Genomic DNA, 20,764 nt, shown 5'->3' on the forward strand with positions numbered 1-20,764 from the left:
TGGATTTCCACCACCTGCAAACTCTCCAGTGCTGCTCAGAGGAACACGCAAAGTCAGCGTGAAGGGCTGTACGAGGAGGTGGCGCTCGTGGGCTAAGCCGAGGTTCACACCAGGGCACAGTGTGTGGTTCGACAGGGAATGCTGAAAAGATCTCCTTTATGGAAGAGGCGGGATAAGAAGCAAACACAGCAGTTGGCCATCACATTAACCTTTATTATATAAATATTTACATTCAAGCACAGATTATTTATGCATGTTCTGGACAACACAAAAAAATCACAGACCCTTGCTTTAGTCCCCAGGGGGAAGAAAAATCTAAGCATATAGAGTAAATACAATCTTACTCAGCAATGGTATAAATGTGAATTCAAGTGCATTAAAATATTTCTGATGCTACTACATGTCAGTGAGCCTCACATGATAGGCAGGGCATGATTAAGCGTTGAGGTTTGGGGGCTATGAAAGGAACCATGTTGATTAAAGAAAATAAAAAGAAAAGTGCCTCTACCTTCCTGGAGTTAGAAAAGCAAGAATTTTTAAGCTAAAAGGCAAATTTATTTGGAGGGTGACTCCAGCTGTGTACAATGTCTTCTCCTTACTGGAACCACACTCAGTTAAATCACTGGTGCTTTAGAATCACACTGGGAGGATATCGGACTGTTCTTCCAAACTAATTGAACCATGGGTCATTCTGTGGTGGAAAACAATGTGGTTTCTTTTCAACCAGCCTTCAATTTTGGATACCCAGTTTTAGGAATTGTGAATTTGTCATTCAAAAGTACTTTGCATCTAAGACTATTTGGAGAGTCTTATCCAACCAGCATGCCCGAACCCAAGACACGAAATGCCATGGGTATCCAAGGGTGGTTATGCAAAGTTTTCCTTCTCCCACTACAGCTCCTCCCTGAAGCAACTGGGTTCTTCTAACCCATACTGACTGCTGCGGAAATTGAGTGGGGAAACTGCTTCTGTAAAAGCCATTTATTTGTATTTCTTGGCTAAAACACGGACAGAAGGCCTCATTTTTACTTGCCTATGTATCTGAATAGAGTCTGTCTTTTAAAAAATGGCTTCTAACACTGGATGCCTATGGTGCTTGGTAACTTTTTGGAGCAGTACTATGAGTATGGGAGCGAGCTGGTGAAAGCAGCTGGTCTGGTCTTGGCAGAGTGGCTTTCGCTCGGCAATGCACCAGGCAAAAGCCGAGCATCAGGTTTTGCAAGTCCTTGAAAGAAGCCTTCAGGGAATGATGTAATTCTACTGATGTTCAAAGTATCTCTCTTCTCTGCTTTATTGAAACCTTGCATTTGATTTAAAACAGACTGTAGAGGCTTCCCAAGAACATCTGGGCTTTTAGAGAGGACCAGCCCTTACAAAGGAAATCCTTCTACTTCAGATATAGAGTAAAAAAATTTCAAACTTACATAACCACTGACCTGTCAGGGCCTTGTTGGGATTCTATGTGGTCACCTGTTCTCAGTTTTCAAATAACAAGTGTAGATTTACATTAGCTCTGGATGCTACACACACCAATATATTTCTTGAAATTTTTTTCTTAAATGGAAAGAATCGAGGAATAATACCAAACACAATGCTGCTTTCTAAGCCAGAGAAACGACGGATGCTGTCAAGAATAGCATGCTTCCTTAGCCCTCCTGCCATTTTTCTTAATGATATATTTGCCTTCTTCATTTCTGATGCTAGTATTTCCCAATACGCTTTTACTTCTTCATCAGTGTAGCACAGAATAGCAATATCTTTCTCGGAGTAACCCTTTTTAAGATATGTACAACAATGTTTTGCCACATACTTTGCTATTCCCTTTCTGTCTAGGTGCTGTTTTATTTCAATACAGCCTTGTACAGCGTCAGCACATGTGGTTCTGCATAACAGGTTTTCCAAACGTTGTTTGGGAATATTTAGGGTAGGGTTCTTTACGATCATTTCCATCTTTTCTTTTAGATAGCTATAGATACTGTTAGCATTACGAACCACTTTGGTTAGTGACTCAACAGGATCATGCCATTTTGCTTCTGGAAGACCAGTTGAGAAGCAGTGACTTTTCTGTAAGTAGTCCAAGAAAATCCAGAAAAAGCCGGGCTCAGGGAGATGTGGTGATGAAGTTAGAGTCAAGGCTTTGGTATACCAATCACCTTCCTCATCTCGGAAATTCTGTGCTTCATCAATTATTATGTGCTTCACATGATTTAGTCGTGCCCTCAAAAAGGCTACTCTTGTCATAGCTTGGCAAATGTCTTTCTGCCTACAGAAGAGATACAAGTAGATTAAAAACAATCTCTGCATTGCAAACTAGTGGTTATACTTGATCAGAACTAAGTGAATGCCCATGATATTGAAGTCATATTTATTAGCAGATGCTCAGGATGTTGAGAAAAGAATCTGAGCCTTACTAAAAACGCATCCCAACTACATACTTCAAGCACTGCAACAGTGGTGGACCAAATAGCATACCAAATACACTAATCGGTACTCAGCTATTGAAAAATGCTGGTGAAATAACAGGATGTTGAAATGAGTAATTGGAGGAAATACTTACTGCACAAAATCTCTCAGAGGCTGGTTCTCGCACACATAAAGAACTTCCTCTTTTGTGCACTGCTGCATAAGTCTTATTTTCTTTATGATGTTCAGGGCTACTATAGTTTTTCCTGTTCCTGGTAGTCCATAAACATACAGCTTCCTAGTTTTGTGAAGATTTTCTGACAGCAGCTGGTATTGTTTGATGGTCAAGAGGTTCAAAAACTCAGAACCAACATGGTCACTTAAAAAGGACTTGAAAGTCAGCAGAGCTACTGTGAGAGCACGCAAGAGGGCCTTCAAGTTGTCACTGGTGATTAGGCCGTAGTTTTGGGGATACATTTCTTGAATATTCAGATCCCATTCTTTTCCAGAGTTAATCGTGGCAGGCAAAGTCAGTAGCTTTGGTATTACACACAATTTGTGAATATAGCCCCCAGTGTTGACTAATTTCTCCTTCAGCCTCCAGGCTATGCGTCTTGAGTATTCAAACAAATCCTTTGACATATAATCCTTACAGATTGTATAGAGGATAGGTGGCCTGTCCTTGGCTATTAGGAGAAGATCACAAATTATGTGTTGGTTTTCTGGCAAGCCGACCTCAACAGCCCAGCTTCTGGAAAATATCAGAACTCCCCCAGAAAGCTGCTTCAATTGATTTGTCATTAAAAGAGCCAATGTTGGATGCTCTTGGAGGAGATCTTCACTGAGTTTTTCTGGAGTATATATTATGCTGTGGGATCTCACTAACAAGGCAAAGCAGAAGAAATGGTTAGTATATTAGTATAAGATATGCAAATCCAGCCCCCTGAAATGATTCTGTGGGAATTAATATTGGTGAAAGGCTACAAATACAGAGCGTAGCTGCCTGAAATATACCTTTTTTCCTTCTTCATTGAGATTCTTTTGCAAAGACTACTTCCTCAGGGAACTCAATCCTCATCTACCCAGGTCTCAGTCCCTTTGCTAAAAATGCCAACACAGGACCAGCTGTTGCAAACCTTGTTTAGCAGAGCTGGTGAGTAAACACAGAAACAGTAACGGCTCAATACAAAAGCCCCTGGACACCTGGCTGATCTTGCAGTACCACAGAAATGTTGGACTGTAACCAGCAGCAGACTCTCTGCTCTGGTCCCAGCCCCAGTTGCTTTATGTATTTACACTGGGCTGATTCCAAGTGACCTTCTCCTCCCATCTTTCCCATTTTTCACCCGATTGCGAAAAGATGTTGGCATGGCTGTGCTCCGTCCCCAGAGAAGTTCAGGTAGCTGAGCTCCGTCATGTACACGAGTCAATAGCTGGCAGAAGATCAGTCCTTGGGGAAGGGGGTCGTCAGGCATTTGAATGCAATGCTGCTGTCAGATCTGCAAACTATTTCCATCTCTTTCACCTGTTTAAAGAATGTCTTCAAACTCATCTTTAACCTTGACCATACCCTTGAGATTCATGTTGTAAACCTATCAGACAGTGAATGCAATGTGCAGACCTACCTGGAAACAGTTGCTTACAAAGATCATCAACATTGTCAAGGCCCCACTGTGAATAAACTGGCTTGGCAAGAGGTGGCCCCTCTGTCAGACTGAGCTCTAGCCTAAAGATCTCAGAAAACTTTGAAAGATCTGTAAAAAAAAGAAATAAAAACGTGTGATACAGCATGAGCATTTACTATCCCTCAGTGCAAGAGCCACAAGCTGTCCTCAGGCTGGTTTTAAACCTTTTGCTGCTCTTTAAAATAACAAATGCAATGCATAGACAGAAACCTTGCAACTCACGTGGACAGCAGCTGATTAGCAACAGAACGGGCTCAGGTCACGGACCACAGAGCTGCTCTTGGTTTCCTTATCTCATTAGCTGCTGTTGTGACCTCTAACTCTGTCAGTGATATCCCTTTCACTGCCCAAGAATTGGCCAACGATCCATTTATCTGTCCATAGCTCTCAGCTTATTAGACTGGCAGCAGCAGTGGAGAAGGCCCCTAAAAAGCAGGAGTGAAAGTATAGATCAAGCCTGAAAGCAAATAGCAATTTGTAAATGGCAATTGCCGTGGACTATGGCAATTACATAAAAAAAACCACATGCACTGGGGTCTAACCTCAAAAGCGGTCAACTTGAGGCATAGAGAGCTCACGCTGCAAAAGCAGGCACTAACGCTGGCATTAATAAGCTGCTAGTCACCAGGGCCTGCTGCAGCCTGAAGCAAGCATTAAGGAATGTAAGCAGCAGAAAGACAGGTATTTAGCAAGGACCTGAAGCAGTCAGACTGGTTGGTTTGGTCAGGCCCCCAAAGAACACTGAAAAGCAGGTAAGAAGATCTAAGGCAAACAACACTGCCAGGCCAGGAGCAAGAAAATAAAAGGAAATATCAAAAATGGAAAGGGATTGTCCCGGCTCTTTTGGACCTGGATCAGCAGCGGTCATCCACTCAGCCCACTTGTCTGCTTTCAGTCTACTGATGGTGCTGCCTTCCACTAGCCATGAGTCCGGATCTTCGGAAAACGCGACGCAAGTAAATGGCTGAATCTTCACAGCGCAGACGTAGCCACAGTGTTTTCCAGCCTCATTGTATACTTTGAAGATTTTGTGTTCATACTTTATCTTGTGATTACTTTCATTCCCACAGAAATGGAAGAGGGTTAATTTGTTTCCAATGGACTCGATTAAGAAACTTAATTTTTCAAGGTCCTCATCACTGCTGAATCCCTGCACTCTGCTGTCATCATCCACACCGATCCATAAATACCCACCGCCTGTGTTTGCAAATCCAGTGATATACTGAGGTAATATCTCTTTGACACGAGTAAATATTTTTTCAGTTGAATAGTGCTTAAATTCCACATCTCCTGACTCTGTGAAAGCCAGTGTCTCTCCATGTCGCAGTTGGTCCCTATTAAACCACTCGGCAACAGTGTTATTTATAATATCCATTTCTCGTTCAATAGCCCTTGTCTTCCTGATTTTAGCAGGTGGTCCTGGGCTAAGCTCTCTCCTGACTCCATCTTGCTTTGCTTTAAGGAACAAAAAAGCTTCGGTAGAGTTCATGTGAGAAAGAGAAGTGCCACATTTTGCGTACAACCCAGTACTCAGGCTACAGATACGTGGTTTTCTACTTGTAGAAGCTGTGCTTTCACTGCTCCAGGTTTTAATAAAAATCAAAAGGTAATTATCTCGCTGTTCAAAGTCCAGGTATTCTCTCCAGTCTGGAAACAAAAGAAGAGACCGAAAAGTCTCTTCTAAATCTAGTCCGATCTTATCTCTCTCTAAGTTGTAGTTTTCATTTTCAATCTCTGCTTTTACGACACCTCCTCCAGAGTTCAGCAAGGCACACACTGCACAGGCAAGGGTGTATTTTTGATCTTGTTTTGAATTTTTTGGTATCTTTTTTCTTGCTTTTTCACCAAAGCATATTTTTCCAACACACAAAACTACTTCAGGATATTTTGTTGCTAAATTAACCGAGACCTTCTGCTGTTGTTGATTGTCTTCAAGAGCCATTCTGGGCCTGAAACAATTGTAAAAAAAATTGCTTACCATTTATGCTGAAACATCAATCTTCCAAAAACTTCCAAAACCATTAGTTAAACAGTGGCCATCCTTTGAACAATAAACTCACTGAGTCACAGAGATGAGAGCAACAAGAATTTTCCTCCACTTCCAGAATAGAGTGCTTCCTTAAAACCCAAATTTGTCTCCAGTGCCGAGGGGTTTATTTTTCTGTCCTTGAGCATGAGGGGATGTAGGGACCTTGCTGCCATCTGTCCCTTTGAACACAGAAGCAGCCTCAAATAGTTTCTCTTACAGCCAGGCTAGTTGCTCCCTTCAACACCATCCCCTTACATATTCCTGGACTGCATGCCCCCTCCTCCTCCCCTGTAACGACTCAGAAAAGGCTGTGCTAAGCCTCACCTCGATCTTCAGAATCCAGTAATCTTACCAATTAATAACCAATAAATAATAAGAACTGACCCTTCTACTTTCAGCTCTATTTGGCCACCCTTACTAGTAAGGCGGCTGAATCTCAGCTGATTGCACTGGGCACTCGGACTGCAGGCAAATTCGTTGAAATGGTGGCAAACTGCATCTGCATCAGATTTAAGCCAATTCCTTAAAATGAAATCCAGCCCCCTTGCTACAGAACACATCTGTGGTACAAAAGCACCTGGAAATAAATGAAAGCGTGCCCAGAAGAGATCTCACCTGTGACAGGAACGCAGCTTATTTCCAATAGCACAAATTTGCCTTCCACATGGCCAAATATTAAGCCAGAGAGCTGCAGGGCACAAAAACTCCAACAAGCATCTTCTCCAGATCTGATTCAGGAGACAAGTTTCCTGCCTTGTTTGCCTCTCCTCTGAGTTACCTCTGCTGAGGAACGTCACTCTGCTCCTCATAGCTTTGAGTTATGGTACAACTAAAGCAGCAAGGATGTTAGTGGGGGCTAATTTTTGCTACCAGGTAGAGGAATTTTCCCATCCAGTTCCATGAGCCCCCCTCTAGCTTGCTGCAACAGGACAGCCTGGCTGACTGCTGAGATCTCAGACTCCCCCGGTGTGACAGAGATAAGGACCTACCCCACCTCTTCTTCTTAGCTCTGGGCTAAAATGTCAATATTTGAAATATCAATTTTAAATCCTTAAATATTTAAGTCCCAGAGTGATGCGCAGCAGAAATGGGGTACAAAGCATCTGGAGTGTGTTAGCTGTTTTCTCTCCTGGCCCCTCCCTCTATTAAAATCTAGGAGAAACGAAACATACTGTGTTGCTGGTTTCGCTTCTTCTCTGCCGGTTTTGTTTTCTTCTCCTCCGTTTCCTGGACAAGTATCCACAGTGTCCACAGACATCACTGGATCTTTCTAGCTCTAGCTGAATTTCAAAACTTTTTTGCTGGGAGCTCAGCCCTCCAGAGCTATTACTTCCCTCCCCCTGGCACTTTTCCAGTGGTCAGAGCCTATCAGAGGAAAGAGACCATTAAAAAAAATAGTTTAGAAGAAATCCCCCAACTTACAGGATTTACATATGTCATTGCTTGTTCAGTCTGAAAAGCTGGTGTTCCATTAAACTTTTAGAGCTGCAACGTCAGAGAGAGAGTTGTAGAAGCTGGGAGTCAGGATAGCAAGCTAGAAAGTCCCGTGCAGAAGATACTCTCTGCATATCTTCATTTGCAGTATGAGATTCAATTTTCTTACCTTTTTGTAGTGACAAAGCACACTAAAGCTAATAATTTTTACTGAAATCAAGCCCATATACAACTTTCAGCTGAAATAATTAAAGTTATGGGTTAAAACTGTCCATAACTTTTCCCCATGAAAGTGATCTACGCAGGGGGCCACTCTGGAGCATCCTCAGGCGCCTCCCTCCTTGGGGCAAAATTCCGCAAAGGCACTGAGATTGGGGCAACAGTGAGAGGGCTGAGAACAGGGAAGGCTGTGGGCTTGACTGCAAAGCCTTGGGAAGCCTCGCGCAGCGGTGGATGAGTGTGCCCTGGGTATCGGCTCAACAAAGTTGTGTATTTTTTTGAGGGGTGATGAGAGAAAATGAAATAGCGCAGGAAAAGAGCAAGCTAGCGCTAGATTGCAGAAACTCACTAGCAAAACAGAAAGGAAATAGAAACATACTGTTTGTGGGCAGGATTACAGCTTCACGTACAAAGTAAAAATGCTTTTTAGCTTTTGATTCCATACTGCATAAAAGGGAGTCTCCTGCTCAGCCCCCTTGGCAGGAGCTGATGTAATACCCCCCTTCCTTGCTTTGCCCCTCGTCCTCTCCTTTCTCTTCCTCTCCCCCCAGACTCCATTCTGCTGTCCTGGGCTTCTCTTTATTCGTTACAAAGCACAATTTTTCCCAGTTGCATTTGTCATGGTTCCCACCACCAGTTACCAAAGACTTCCCTACCTTCCTTGCAGACTCCTCTGTGGGCTGCGCACAGTCAAAAGGAAACTCACAAGTGCATGGGTGGCTTTTACATCTTGAACTCCGAGCCTCCTGACGTACCTACTACGTCACGGGGCTGTCTTTGCCCCGCAGATGGGATCCTCCTCTTGATCCCGCGCAGAAAGGCCCCGGGCAGGGTCAGAGACCCCTGAAATACATCTCCCGACCAGGCACGCGTCTTACCCAGCGATGCCTCGCAAACTGCTGCCCACCAGGAGGAACCCAGTTACTGCTTTAAAACAATAGGATGAATTTACCCATCTGGCCTTCAGCAAGCGAGAGTTTAACTTCTATATTAAATCATGATGCATTTCATAGAATGTCCTGAGTTGGAAGGGACCCGCAAGAATCATCGAGTCCAACTCCTTCCAAAGCAACCTTCTGTTCAACTGTTGGAATATTTTTATTTCTCTCACAATTCTTTTTTTTGCTTTATTTTTTCCCTCTTTTTTTTTTTCTTAGTGGTTTTCACAGTGATACCACACTCACCGCGTTGGCCCTTGTCGTGGAGCCGTTGCGATACAACACGCAGGCGGGGAAGCCGAACCCTCAGGGTTGGACGGCGTTTGAGGGAGTGACTTATCAACGCATTCTGCCTCGGCTCAGCAAGTCGTGTCGCTGAGGAAACGGAAAACAGAAAAGGAAAAGAGAAAGAGGAAAGAGCTGCAGGCTGCCAAAGAAAAGCGGGACATGACCCGCCGAGCTGCCCCGGGCCTTCCCGCCTCCTCAGGGCGGGAACCGCTCGCGCCGCGCCGAGCTACGCTAACGCGCCTTCCTATTGGCGCCCACCCGGCCGGGCCGGCAGTTCCGCGCGCTGCCATTGGCTGTTGGCCTCCGAGGGGGTGGGACAAAGGCGGGCAGCTGCGCCTCGGCGTGGCTGGGCCTGCGGGAGCGTGGTGGGCTGCGGGCGGCCGGGCCCTGCGGCGCCTGGTGGGCGAGGAGGGGCTGAGGCGACCAGGGTATGGCAGCTGAGGGGTCGGGGGGTGGGGGGCCGCAGACAGAGAGGCTGGGGGGGCTGGCTGAACCCGACCGAGGTAGGGCGTCTGGGGCTGAAGGGGTGCGGGGGTGATGGGCCGGGCGGGGGGAGGCTGTCTGGGGGCTAGGGGCATGCAGGGGCCGAGCAGGGCAGGGGTGGGGCACTGGGGGCTGAAGGGGGAGAGGGCGGAGGATCTGGGGACTGAAGGGCTGCGGGGGGAATGCAGGGGGGGAGATGGGAACTAGGGTGCGGATGGGTGGCGCGAGGGAAGGGCTAGATCAAGATAGGCCTCTGGACCCTTGGAGAGCCACTGACTTCAGCAGCATGTAAGGTACGACAGTTTTTTCCCCTTGGTTTTGCCTGGTACTCACTCTCCTTCACCTTCTTGGAATCCCAACTCGTGACCTATCTTCCCTAGCTCCAGCTTGGTTCTGTCAGACGTGTCACCCTCCTCCCTTCCTTTGCTCCCCTGCTAAATGTGCTTCATCCCCTTGTTATCTGTAACAGTAGGAGAAGATAAGGAGAAGAAAACAAACCTTTAATTCATGGATAAGCATAAAACTTAAATCAGCTCCTTCTGTCTGTTGCATGCTTGCAGATCTGCCAAAGCTTTAGTTAAAGCCTGTTGGGAGTCTCTTCTGCCTTGTGGGGTGGCAGTAAAAGGGACCAATGTGTATAGGTGTGTCAGGAGGAGAAAGAGGGGTTTTGCTGGCTTAGCTAATGGTATTTGGGAAGGGGAAATGGAAGGGGTCCCTCCCACGGGAGACAGTCCTTCATGAACTTCTCCATCACGAGCCCTTCCCACAGGCTGCGGTTCTTCATGAGCTGCTCCAGCGTGGGTCCCTTCCACGGGGCCCCAGGTCCTGCCAGGAGCCTGCTCCAGCACAGGCTTCCCACGGGGTCACAGCCTCCTTCGGGCATCCCCCTGCTCCGGCATGGACCTCCAGGGGCTGCAGGGGCACAGCCTGCCTCACCATGGGCTTCACCAGGTGCTGCAGGGGAATCTCTGCTCCAGCACCTGGAGCACCTCCTCCCCTCCTTCTTCACTGACCTTGGTGTCTGCAGGGCTGTTCCTCGCATATTCTCACTCCTCTCTCCCAACTGCTGTTGCGCAGCTTGGTTTTTTTTTCGCCTTAAATATGTTATCCCAGAGGTGCTGTTGCTGATGGGCTCAGCCTTGGCCAGCAGCAGGTCCGTCTTGGCACCGGCTGGCATTGCCTCTATTGGACAGAGGGGAAGCTTCTAGCAGCTTCTGACAGAAGCCATTCCTGTAGCCTCCCTGGCTACCAAAACGTTGCCATGCAAACCCAAAGTCACGTGATCCTGAAAAGAATTAACCCAGAACCCAAGTTAATCTGCGTTTGTTGGGGCTGGGGAGGTGTGTGTCTGTTTGTTTGTTTGCTTTTTCCTCTAGGAAAAAAAACTTTTCTGTTCTAGTTCCTGACTTGGGAGCAAGCTCCTTATTGAACGGAAATAAATTTGCCCAAAGCAATGATGAGCGAAGTATAGTCTGAACTGGTATTGCTGAGACTTTGTGTCTTTGCTCTGACCAGGGCATGATCACGTAATCTTCTCTCTGAGCTTATTTAGGCTAAGCTCATCTAGAGTAAACAGCTTTGCTTCTTGAAACTTTTTGATGCACGCTAAAAAATATTGAAAAAAAAAACCATAAAGAATTTTTAGTGATTTCTTTTACTGGCATAAAAGCAAAACCTTGATTTGAAAAGTGAGTAGTGCAGATACTTGTTTGGATTTGTGTATCTTGCTGCAATGCTGGGTTTAGTAGCGAGCTTGCAGTGAGAGGGGTTTCTTGTTTTTTCTTGTATGTGCAACACGGCTTACCAAACTCCAGATACTTTGCCACTGTATCTTCTCCGTGTGTAAATGCAATGCAGGCCCCAGAAAATGGAGTTTGAGCTGTCTGTCCTGTAGACACCTCATTAGCAGTTGTTCAGTTTTATTATCATCTAGTGATGGCCAGCACTGAGGCAGGAGCATTTTTGGAAGCAAGTTGTGGTGTTGGGCCTGGCTCTGGTGCTCTGCTCTGGATGGAATGCAGCCCTTTCCGGGGTGGGAGGGGAAAGGCTGGGCTAATCGAGTACAGGAAAAGATACGGAGCTATTCTCTAATCTAGTTTTTATTCTCTTCCAGGTCTTGGTGACAGCTTTACATTCATTTCTCTCTTCCTGTGGAGAAGGAAGCTTCTATGGGGAATATGTACCTAGGAGTATAGTTACGGTGGTTTTCTCTAAACAGGAGAAGCCACATGGTTTCTGTTAAGGAAGTAGGGTAAGCACCTCAGTTGCTAACACACTACTCTTTTTAAGTCTGGATGAGTCACGAATGTGGCTTAGGTTCACTAAGCATTTTTTTAAAGGACTTGCAAAGTCAAGTTCTGATAGTAATGTATCGGGCAACGCCAGCGCTGCTGTTAATGTTGATGTAATTGTATTAAGCAACAGAACAAAGCATCCTGAATGCATATATGATACGTGACTGTATAGAAGTCACAAATTAGTATGCAAGTCCAAAGGTTGGTTTAATAAAGTTGGTGTTCCTTGAAAAAAAAAATCTTTTCTTGTCTATCTTTAGACCATCATGGCTTTAACAACACTATTACAGTTAAAAAGCAGATAAACAGGAATGTTTGTATAACCCAAATCAGTTTTGTAGCTTTTTTTTAGAGCAATAAACTGGATAAGTGCGTATGTATTTGGCTACTAAGGACAGGAGGGTTAGAAGAAGCAGTCAAATCCAAGTTGGTATTCTGCAGCCATCTGCAGGAACACTTAATAAAATCTGCCAAGTAGCTGCTGAGGCTGTCACCATTGTGGGCTTAATGCCTGTTAGTCAGCTAGGCATTAAAGAGCAATTTAACCTTCAAAAGAGTAATTACAGCTGTTCAGAACCATGAGGCTTAGATGTGGGTGGTTCTGTGCAGGTCTCAGAGGTGCCGTGGAGTTGGCCAAACCTAATTTTGGCAGGGACGGCTGTGCAGCCTGGTGTGGGGGGAGATGGAGTGGAAGGCAGCCAGGGCCTGAAGGGCAGGCATCTGGTGGCCGTTCTGGCAAGAGGAAGAGAGATTAACCCTGGGAGAAGGAGGCGAGAGGCCCTGGGGCAGCGCCTGTGCAGACAACGTGGTTGGGCTGCTCAGCGGTGAGTGAATCCTTCCGGATTAGAGGGGAGGATGGAGCAGAACTTGCCCGAAAGCTCTGCAGCGCTGGTGGGCAAATTGGCATCCGTCAGTCTTATGTCCCAGGTCTGCCCAGCTTCTCACTGAGCAGCAGACAGATAATGTGGAAAGGATAGGAAGGATAAAACAAAAATAAACCTGAAACGGAATCGTCAGTCAAATCCTTCAGCGCTTATTTAAATGAGCAGTTGTACTAGAGCCAACGGGACGATCAGGCCCACGTCTGTCTCATCAGACAGGTTATTGTAAGACCATGCAGCAGCAGGGGAGCATCTGGGATGCTGGTTTTTCACAGAGATGATGATCTCTGTGTATGAAGCAAAACTGATGTAGCAAGTGACATGAATGAATATCCAGCCCAAAGCCAGCTATGTTAAAAGTCATTTGAAATCTCAGAAAATCTCGCATCTTGATGTGATTTCTTTTCCAGTAAGATGGGTGTGCTCTTACTGGTTTTCTAAAGGAAGAGAAGTGTCTTTATGGATCCTGTAACTACTGGAGAAAGGAGCAATAAGACAGTTTTTATTATTATTCCATAGTGGCACAGGTAGAAGTGTCTGGAAGTTGTATAGAGATAAGACAACAAGTGTCGGGGACAAATCTCATTTGTTACAATAGGTGTTTTCCAGAGCATCTTTGGGAGGATGCAAATTACTGTATTTTTCCACATTATTCAATAACCTTGCTATCTTGCTTACAGGTGAGGGAGGATATTAGAGATTTTTATCTTCTGAAGCAGAGCTAAAGTGGGGGGAAAATGAGATGACTGGTTCAGTGGATTAAATGTTAGAACATATCTCTTAATCTGGAAAGACCTTGTACTTTGTGCAGCAAACTTCGCTCTTCATGTTCTATAAGCAAAGTCACCGTAATGTCTGGAGTAGCTAACTGCTGCTCCCTAGAGCCCGGTCAGGAAAAAACCTTCCATCGTGAAAAATCGGGTGTTGAGAAAGAACCAGCCATAATGTCACACACGTTTTCTTTTCTCCTCTGTTCAATGAAAGGATGCTTGCTTATGATATGAATGTGCTACATGGTTGGGACTGGAATAATTGCAGTGTAATACTTAAATCAAACATATACATTAAAGATTTCCAGCCTGCAAAATACTAATCTTATATCCATTATCATCATCTGCAAAGATGAAAGCAGCTTTACTCTAGTTTCCCGTATGTAAATAGAGCCCCTAGAGGAGCAAGCTCTGTTTTTCCAATTCTCAGAAAAGAAATAAGTTACGTTCTCAATCAAGAAAGAATTTTGCTTTATAAAAGCAGATAATAACAGATTCAAAGACTTATTTAACAAAAAACAACTCTCATCAATTGGCACAGTTGCTGCTTTCATCTGGTTTGTCATTTTTCTCCCTTGTGCGGAAAATGTAATCCCCCTCTTGTATCCTTGTTTGTACACATCAACCCTTGTTCCTTAAAGAGTCAAAAGTCTTAATTTAGAACTCTTGATGGGAATTAGGGGTGTGATGTTCTCAATTCAAAGGTGAGTAGCTTGAAAATGCAGGGAGACTCTTTAAGAGTAGCATGATCTGAGCAGAGGTTTAAGCCTGTCTCTACCTCTTTGACAAGCACTGGTGCCAGAGCTCGCCCCGGGCAGCACGAGCGCCTGCGAAGCTGCTAAGGGAGGAAAAACTCGCCTAGGGAATTTTCCCTACCTCTTGAATTTGCTGGCTCAAGCCCTCGAGCAGGACTTTTACCAGGGACGCTCTTTGATCCTCACATCTGCATTCTTATTCAAATCAATGCTTCTCCCCTTTCGGTTGGTCTTTGAAGGCATCTCTGTGCTGGCTGACAGGCTGCGGCTGTCCCATCCCTCTGAAACCGCCACAGGATGTTTGAACAGCTAATAAACAAGGGCAGAGCCTTACCGGAATTTACAAAGGCAGCAAAGCTCTGATGTACCACCAAGTTCAAAGGAGCTTTAGAGCTTGCTGATGAGCTCTAGTGGTCGAAAGTCGTCTATGGGACATAAGAAGGGGTGAATTTAGGCTCACTGCTACGCAGCTGCTAGCCCCAGAGATGTATCATCTCCCTGAAAGCATGGGGCAGGCCTTTCAGCTCTCAGGAGAGTACAGTTTGACGAGGTGCTGCAGCTCTGTGGCGTAGCCTGTGATCGGGCAGCGCTGGTGAGCCTTCACGTAACTGTACACACAGCGGTAGCAAAACACAAAGCCAGACGTGGACAGGGCTGTGGCGTTGACACGAATTTTGCGGCACAGAGGGCACACGGTCTTCAGTTTGGGTAAGAGAGCTGAGCCGGCCCCGTGGTCGAGGTGCACGGGGGGTGGAGGAGTTGGGAGCGCTGTCAGAGATTTGATCATCTCTTGGTTTTCGGAGGAGTACCACCAGTCCAGGAACTGGAGGAAGAACACACTGACGGACAGCCCGGTGGACAGGGAGAAGGCAATGCCACCCAGCGCTTTCCTCACTGCCGACTGCACTTGTGTTTTAATGCTGTAGCAGAGAGAGAAGGTATGGAGAAATTGTTAGTACTGCGTGTTTGTCCATCTGCAAACCACGGCAAAAAGGAGTAAGCTTTATACAGCTTCTTAATGCTAAGGAAGTTGCTCAATGTACCCCATGTTTGTAATGGGGCGGCTGTTAGGATGTTTCTCCCAGATTCTTTGTATTTTAACAAAACTTCAAGTCCTGTTTTGTTAAATTGGAAGAGTTTGGATTGAGGGGAACTGGGCCACAGGGCATTTCACTCAGGGATCATCATTTTACAGGACATAAAGCATGGTCATGACTAGCTGCTGCTCAGAAAAATCCAAGAGCTAAGTTTTGGTCCTTTTAGCAATATTGTTGCAGTCTACTTCCCTTGTTAGAAAAGTGCAGGTGAAGCCTGAACAGGATAAAGGCTGGAGTGCCAACCCCCCCCCAACATTGCAATTTTATTACCCCAAAGTCTTGTGAAGCTAATCCTTGCTACTTGTTTCCTTATTTACACCTGCAATATTCCCTTTTGGAGCACTTTTGCCAGAGGTAAACTTAATCTTGAAGAATTTCTGGGGAACAAGACAGTTTTACTTGCAGCATCACCTCTAAATTAACACACCCACAGAACCCCCTAGAGAACAGCAGCTAAGCCATGTTCTGACGTACCTGTGCATTTGACTTGAGGTGGATCCAGCCAATTTCTTCTCCAGGGCCTGGATATCCTCCGCAGTCAGCCTGACCAGGCGAACGCCAGCCAGCCACAGCATGGGTGAATGATGCTGAGCTTTCCCCAGGATATAGCACAGTTGCTGGATAAGAAACCAGCCCTCCCAGGTCATGTTTACAAAGGGGTAGGCAGCTAGAAAGGCTCTGTAAAAGCGCTTCCAGGACGACGATGGAGGGTGGATGGAGTATTCGTCCTCTTCCCTCAAACTGGACACCAGTTTCTCTAGCTTTCCTTTTAGGTAAGGAACAAGAACCAGCAAGAGGAGAGACTTCCAGTGCTGCCTCTTTGGCAGGCCAGCAGTGGCCAGAGGTTGCTGTCTGTAGTCTCCTGTCGGTATCCTCTTTAAGCTATAGAAGTTTTCAGAAAAGGAGGCGCTGCACCTGGCCAGGTAGTGCTGCTGCAGCAGCACATCCAGAAGGACGTAGATCTCATCAAACCAGTGCCAGAGGAAGCCATATCGGCCAGGATTAGACTCAGCAAGCACCTATTGAAAGGGACACAAAGCAGAAGGAACTGGAAGCGGCGTAATGTGCTAAATTACAGTAACTATAAATTATGCCTCCAGTTCATAAAGCGGGCTGGGTGGGTCAAAACTGTTAGGCCAGAGGCGAACCCTGGCAATGAGCGGCTCGGCACAGAGCTGTGCAGCCTCTCCAGGGTCCCCCTGCAGCAGTTTCCCCTCAGACCATCCACCCTCAGGGCCCTGCTCCCCTCAGCGCGGGGCCCCCAGGCCTGCAGGGAGGAGGCCGCCGGCGGCCTCTCCTCCCCTCGCCCTTACCTTGATCAGGTGCTGCAGGGCGGGTTTCACGGCGGCCATCAGGCTGTCCTGCGCCACCGCCTCGAAGATGGAGGGCCGGTCGTCGCCGGCCGAGGCGGCCGTGAGGTGAGCGCCGAGCTCCGCCATGGCGCCCGCTGCGCTGCGCTCCGCCCCGCCCCGCCCCGCCCCGCCGCCAGGGGGAGCCCCCGCCCCGCAGAGCACCTGCCGGGAGCAGCGGAGCACCGCCCCCCGGAAGCGCGGCGCGGGCGGCGCTCTGTCTCCTCCCGCGCCCCTCTATGGTGGCAGGGGCGCGGCCGCTCTAGGCGGGGGAGGGTTTATTCTCGCTCCTCGCGAGTCGTCCCAGCTCCTCCGCTCCGCTTCCGGTTCCCCCGCCGCCCCCGCAGCGGTGTGTCCGTCCCGCCGCCGTGAGTCGGGCCGGGGCGGCCGCTGCGGGGCTCGGGGGGGGGTCACCGGGGGGGTCACCGGGGGGGGGGGGGGGGGAGCGGCATTGGTGGGGTACTGGGAGCGGGGACTGGGATAGGGTGGGGAGGGGCAGTGGGAGGGCACTCGGGGCGACACTGGGAGGAGGGGAGGGGCACTGGCGAGGCACTGGGAGGGGGGACTGGGATAGGGTGGGGAGGGTCGCTGGTGGGGAACTGGGAGGGCACTGGGGGGGACGACACTGGGAGGAGGTGAGGGGCAGTGGTAGGGGACTGGGAGGGGGGACTGGGATAGGGTGGGGAGGGTCGCTGGTGGGGACCTGGGAGAGGCTGGTGGGCCATTGGGAGGGGCTGGAGAGGGTCACTGGTGAGGTACTGGGAGGGAGTGGAGAGTCACTGGGAGGGCTGGGCGGGTGGGTGCAGCGGTACTGGGAGGGGCACGGGAGGGGCGAGGGTGAGGGGTGGGTGCTGGGAGGAGGCACTGGTCGGGGGTGTGGTGGGAGGGCGGGTGCTGGAGGTGGGGGTGCTGGGAGGATGGGCCGGATGGGGCTTGGTGGGAATGGGGAAGGGAGGTGGGATGGCATGAGCAGAGCGAGCTACTGGGATACTGGTGGGACTGGGCAGGAATGAGGGCTGGGGTGTTGAGGGGGACTGGGCAGGCACTGGAGGGGAGCTGCTGGAGCTGGGAATGGTGGGGAGGGGAGCTGGGATTGGTGAGGGATGTTCCTGCAACTGGGGGATACTGGGAGAGGTCGAGGGGGTGCTGCTGAGGGGGGAAGGCTGGTAGGCAGGGGATTTGAGGGGGCTGGGGATGCCCGGGAGGAGAGCGGGTGGGTGCCGCGGGTGGCGGAGGGGCTGCGAGTCCTGCTGTGGGGGGCGGCTGGCGGCAAAGCTGGGCCGGGGGTCCGAGGAGCGAGGAGGTGATAGGAACCACAGGGCGCTTGGGAATGGGGTGGGGAGCACCAAAGGGGTGTTTGCTCCCCAAGATGGAAACGGATTACCTGCCCCTAACACATGCTGTCAGGGCTGCGGGTTTCTGAAGCTGAGGCGCTGCTTTCCCTTTGCCATCCCTGTTCAGCCGCTCTGTTTAGTTCCCTTACACTCCAGCGGCCCTGAGCCACTGGAGCCTTGGGCTATCGTGCGGCTACTCAAGAGGCTTTGTGGATGAAGTGGGTGCAGATAAGAGGTGGTGGCGCCAGCTGGAGCGTAAGCCGGGATCACTTTAGAGTTTTAGGGGTGCAACACTGGATTGTTTCAGTGCTAGGGAGCTTGGGTCACTAGTGAGGCCTCAAGCCTGCTACCTTCCTGTTTACACCTATGTGAAATCAGCGGTGGGGAGCTGGTCAGGCTGTCGTTGGAGTCATGCATGGGGCAAAGCAGGTGTTGGTCAGACACAGGATCCAGTTTTCTGTGTGGTTTTGGGCTAAGGAGACATCTTTCTGGTTATGATGATTCCTTAGGCGTTTCATTTAATCATATTTTTGGTTCAGTCTACATTTAAATGTCAAGCCAATGCTTATAGCATTAAGCATTGCCAGAGCTTCTGGAAAAATTCCTCTATTTCTTCTGTTCTTGTTTGCTGCGGTTGGAACAGGAGCCTTTTGCTGTCAGCTTGAACAGCTCTTACCTGTTCCCACCTTAGCAAGTGCTGGACACAGAACGACAGTAAGGAGGGGCCAATCTGATATAGTTTTTCTCCTAAAAATACAAGGGTGTTTGTGATGTTGCTGTAATTTATCTTGGCTCTCTTCAATTTAGATTTGTGTACAAGAAGCTGGCATTTTCTTGAGTTATTTAAAACATTGCTATTTGTATATCTGGGCTATTTTGTTTTTGGCCTTCATCTGGGACTTGCTGTAAACCACGCTGAGTTTGCTTAGTGGATGAGATAATACTCAGTACTGCTAGCAAGCTGCCTCTGAATAATGTGCAAAGCAAGCTCTGACATACATGAAGCAAAAATCCTTGTGCCTGTGAGAAAAAGCGCTTTCTCCTGTGCTGCACTTGGAATATGGTAGTTGCTTTTTGACCTAAGTCAGCTCTCATTTGCATCTATCAAAACAGGTTGTAAATACATGTGCTGTGCTTAGCCTTATCTGAGTCTGAGTGTTTCTAGGATTCTTCATGTTTCCAAGTATGTGATCTGAAGTTAGAGAAACAGCGAAATGTCCTGCTTTTGGGTTTAAATATCACCTCTGAAATTCAGCGAGCTTTCTTCTGTGTAGCTTTATGCAACTGGGATGATGTGTATGGTGGGGGTTTTTCTCCTCCTGGATTTTGTCTATAATCTGCTGCTCTGGCCACTGTTAAAACAATATCAGAGTAGCTCAGCTGGGAGGTATGACCCAGGTTGGCAAATCCACATATAATGCAAACAAAGAACAGCAAGACTATGTTTTATGCCTTTTGCATGGCACCATGCCAAATACTCTCATAGAGGAAAACATTTAAGTCATCTTTTAAGCTGGGCTCAAATCCGAAGGACTGTGTCAGCAATAACATTGCAGCTGAACATGGGCTGTGTTTTTAATTATAAAACAAGACCCACAACAGCTTCTTCTTTTGTGATGCTGTGGGTTGTGTTTTTTTTTTTTTTGCTGGAAAGATTGCAATGTTGTGGCTCATGTGGCTTTCCTAACCCAGCCTTTGTTTTGGAAGGAGGGCAAACCTCTCCAGCAGGAGAAATGTGCTTCCAGAGCTGTCCCCAGGCATAGTTTGCTCTCCAGCTTGGCAGGAGCAGAAAGGGAGCAAAATCAAACCAAACCCAGTAATACTGCCTAATTGGGATGAGGCGGCAACCACTCAGGCACAGGACAGGCAGAAGCTCTGGGGAACTGGGCTAAGCAACAGGTTGTTTCTCATCTGGTTGCTTGGCAGTTGGGCAAGATTACAACTGCTCTGCATTGCCGTGCTGTAGAGCATGCTGAAGGTGGTAGAAGTTGTGGCATTACCCTCAGCTGCTGCTGATGGGAATTTAACTGCTGAGGTATTAAATCGATCGAGGTGGATAGGGGGGAAAAAAGAGTGGTGGTGGTGGTGGGCTTGGCTCAGGGATGAGGAAGGAAAGTGTTAAGAAACAGAAAGCTGGTTGCACTGCTGGGCAATGTCTTGGAGTTCAAAGCTAAGCTTGTCCTTTTGTTGCTGAGCCAGCAAGACCTGCGAGGTTTAGAGGCAAGGCAGGCAGTGGTTAGGGAACAGATGACTTGGTGCTTTGCTGCATTTAAGATCATAGAATTATGTACAAGAGAAGGGGAATTGGGCAAAAAAAAAAAAAATAGAAAAAGGAGGAAAGAGGTAGGAAACCCCCTTTTTGGGATGGTTTTAGGGTCATAGGTTGCTAGCACTGATGCAGACTGTTTAATAAAAGCCAGTAAAAGTGCCCACCTCTCATGCTTGTTTTTCAGCCAGTACTTGAAAATTGTTTGAGTCATGTTTGTCACAGAGCTGGCAATTGTAAGAATAAAATCATGGATATCCACATATGTTTGGGCAATCCCAATATTCTAAAGTATTAATAATTTGGCTCTGCGGAGCAAGAAGAGTGCTGGTGAGACCATTCTCTTGGCTCTGCTAAGCACTTGCTGGCCCAGTCGTGTTTTTCGGTCCTGTCCATAAAAATGCAGTGTAGCACTGAAATAATAAGCTCGTGTGTGTTAGAGGTGGGATGTCAGATCTTGACAGAGAAAGATTTCAACATCAAGCTTGAGAGAACTGAAAAGTGATGGCTTTTCTGTTCAAGAAATTGCTTTGCATCTC

At 47.6% G+C, this 20,764-nt stretch overlaps 3 protein-coding genes and 1 non-coding gene across 12 annotated transcripts in view; 2 read left to right on the top strand and 2 right to left on the bottom strand.

Annotated features, from left to right (window-relative positions):
• Nucleotides 1-192: 192 nt before the first annotated feature.
• Nucleotides 193-11,595, bottom strand: LOC104016128 (schlafen family member 13). 7 transcript variants are annotated; one of them, XM_087752121.1, is made up of 7 exons: nucleotides 8,955-9,080; nucleotides 8,427-8,694; nucleotides 7,290-7,482; nucleotides 4,938-6,037; nucleotides 4,029-4,157; nucleotides 2,558-3,284; nucleotides 193-2,263 (listed from the first exon to the last, which is right to left on the bottom strand). In XM_087752121.1, the coding sequence occupies exons 3-7, from the start codon at nucleotides 7,373-7,375 to the stop codon at nucleotides 1,477-1,479; spliced, it is 2,829 nt and encodes a 942-aa protein (XP_087608247.1). In that variant the 5' UTR covers nucleotides 7,376-7,482; nucleotides 8,427-8,694; nucleotides 8,955-9,080; the 3' UTR covers nucleotides 193-1,476. The 7 variants fall into 7 exon arrangements, with proteins under 7 accessions (XP_087608247.1, XP_087608248.1, XP_087608246.1 ...); XM_087752122.1 differs by having other exon boundaries at nucleotides 8,526-8,697; XM_087752120.1 differs by having other exon boundaries at nucleotides 8,427-8,697.
• LOC148056300 (Z30 small nucleolar RNA) lies at nucleotides 10,928-11,025 on the top strand. Its single transcript, XR_015703605.1, has one exon. It is a non-coding gene; the product is annotated as a Z30 small nucleolar RNA (small nucleolar RNA).
• A 2,283-nt stretch (nucleotides 11,596-13,878) lies between the features above and the next one.
• PEX12 (peroxisomal biogenesis factor 12) lies at nucleotides 13,879-16,809 on the bottom strand. Its single transcript, XM_009468917.2, has 3 exons — nucleotides 16,590-16,809; nucleotides 15,751-16,295; nucleotides 13,879-15,099 (listed from the first exon to the last, which is right to left on the bottom strand). Exons 1-3 carry the CDS (start codon nucleotides 16,713-16,715, stop codon nucleotides 14,700-14,702), a joined length of 1,071 nt encoding a protein of 356 aa, XP_009467192.2. The 5' UTR covers nucleotides 16,716-16,809; the 3' UTR covers nucleotides 13,879-14,699.
• A 50-nt stretch (nucleotides 16,810-16,859) lies between these two features.
• Nucleotides 16,860-20,764, top strand: part of AP2B1 (adaptor related protein complex 2 subunit beta 1) — an 80,817-nt gene continuing 76,912 nt past the window's right edge. For 2 of the 3 annotated variants that reach the window (XM_087752126.1, XM_087752129.1), the window contains exon 1: nucleotides 16,860-16,993. The gene's annotated coding sequence lies outside the window, so the exon portion shown is untranslated. The remainder of the gene's footprint in view (nucleotides 16,994-20,764) is intronic. The other variant, XM_087752128.1, reaches the window with a different exon arrangement.

This window comes from Nipponia nippon, unplaced genomic scaffold, assembly GCF_047370975.1.
Source record: "Nipponia nippon isolate SJK-2023a ecotype South Korea unplaced genomic scaffold, ASM4737097v1 scaffold_15, whole genome shotgun sequence".
NCBI classification, from domain to species: Eukaryota; Metazoa; Chordata; class Aves; order Pelecaniformes; family Threskiornithidae; genus Nipponia; species Nipponia nippon.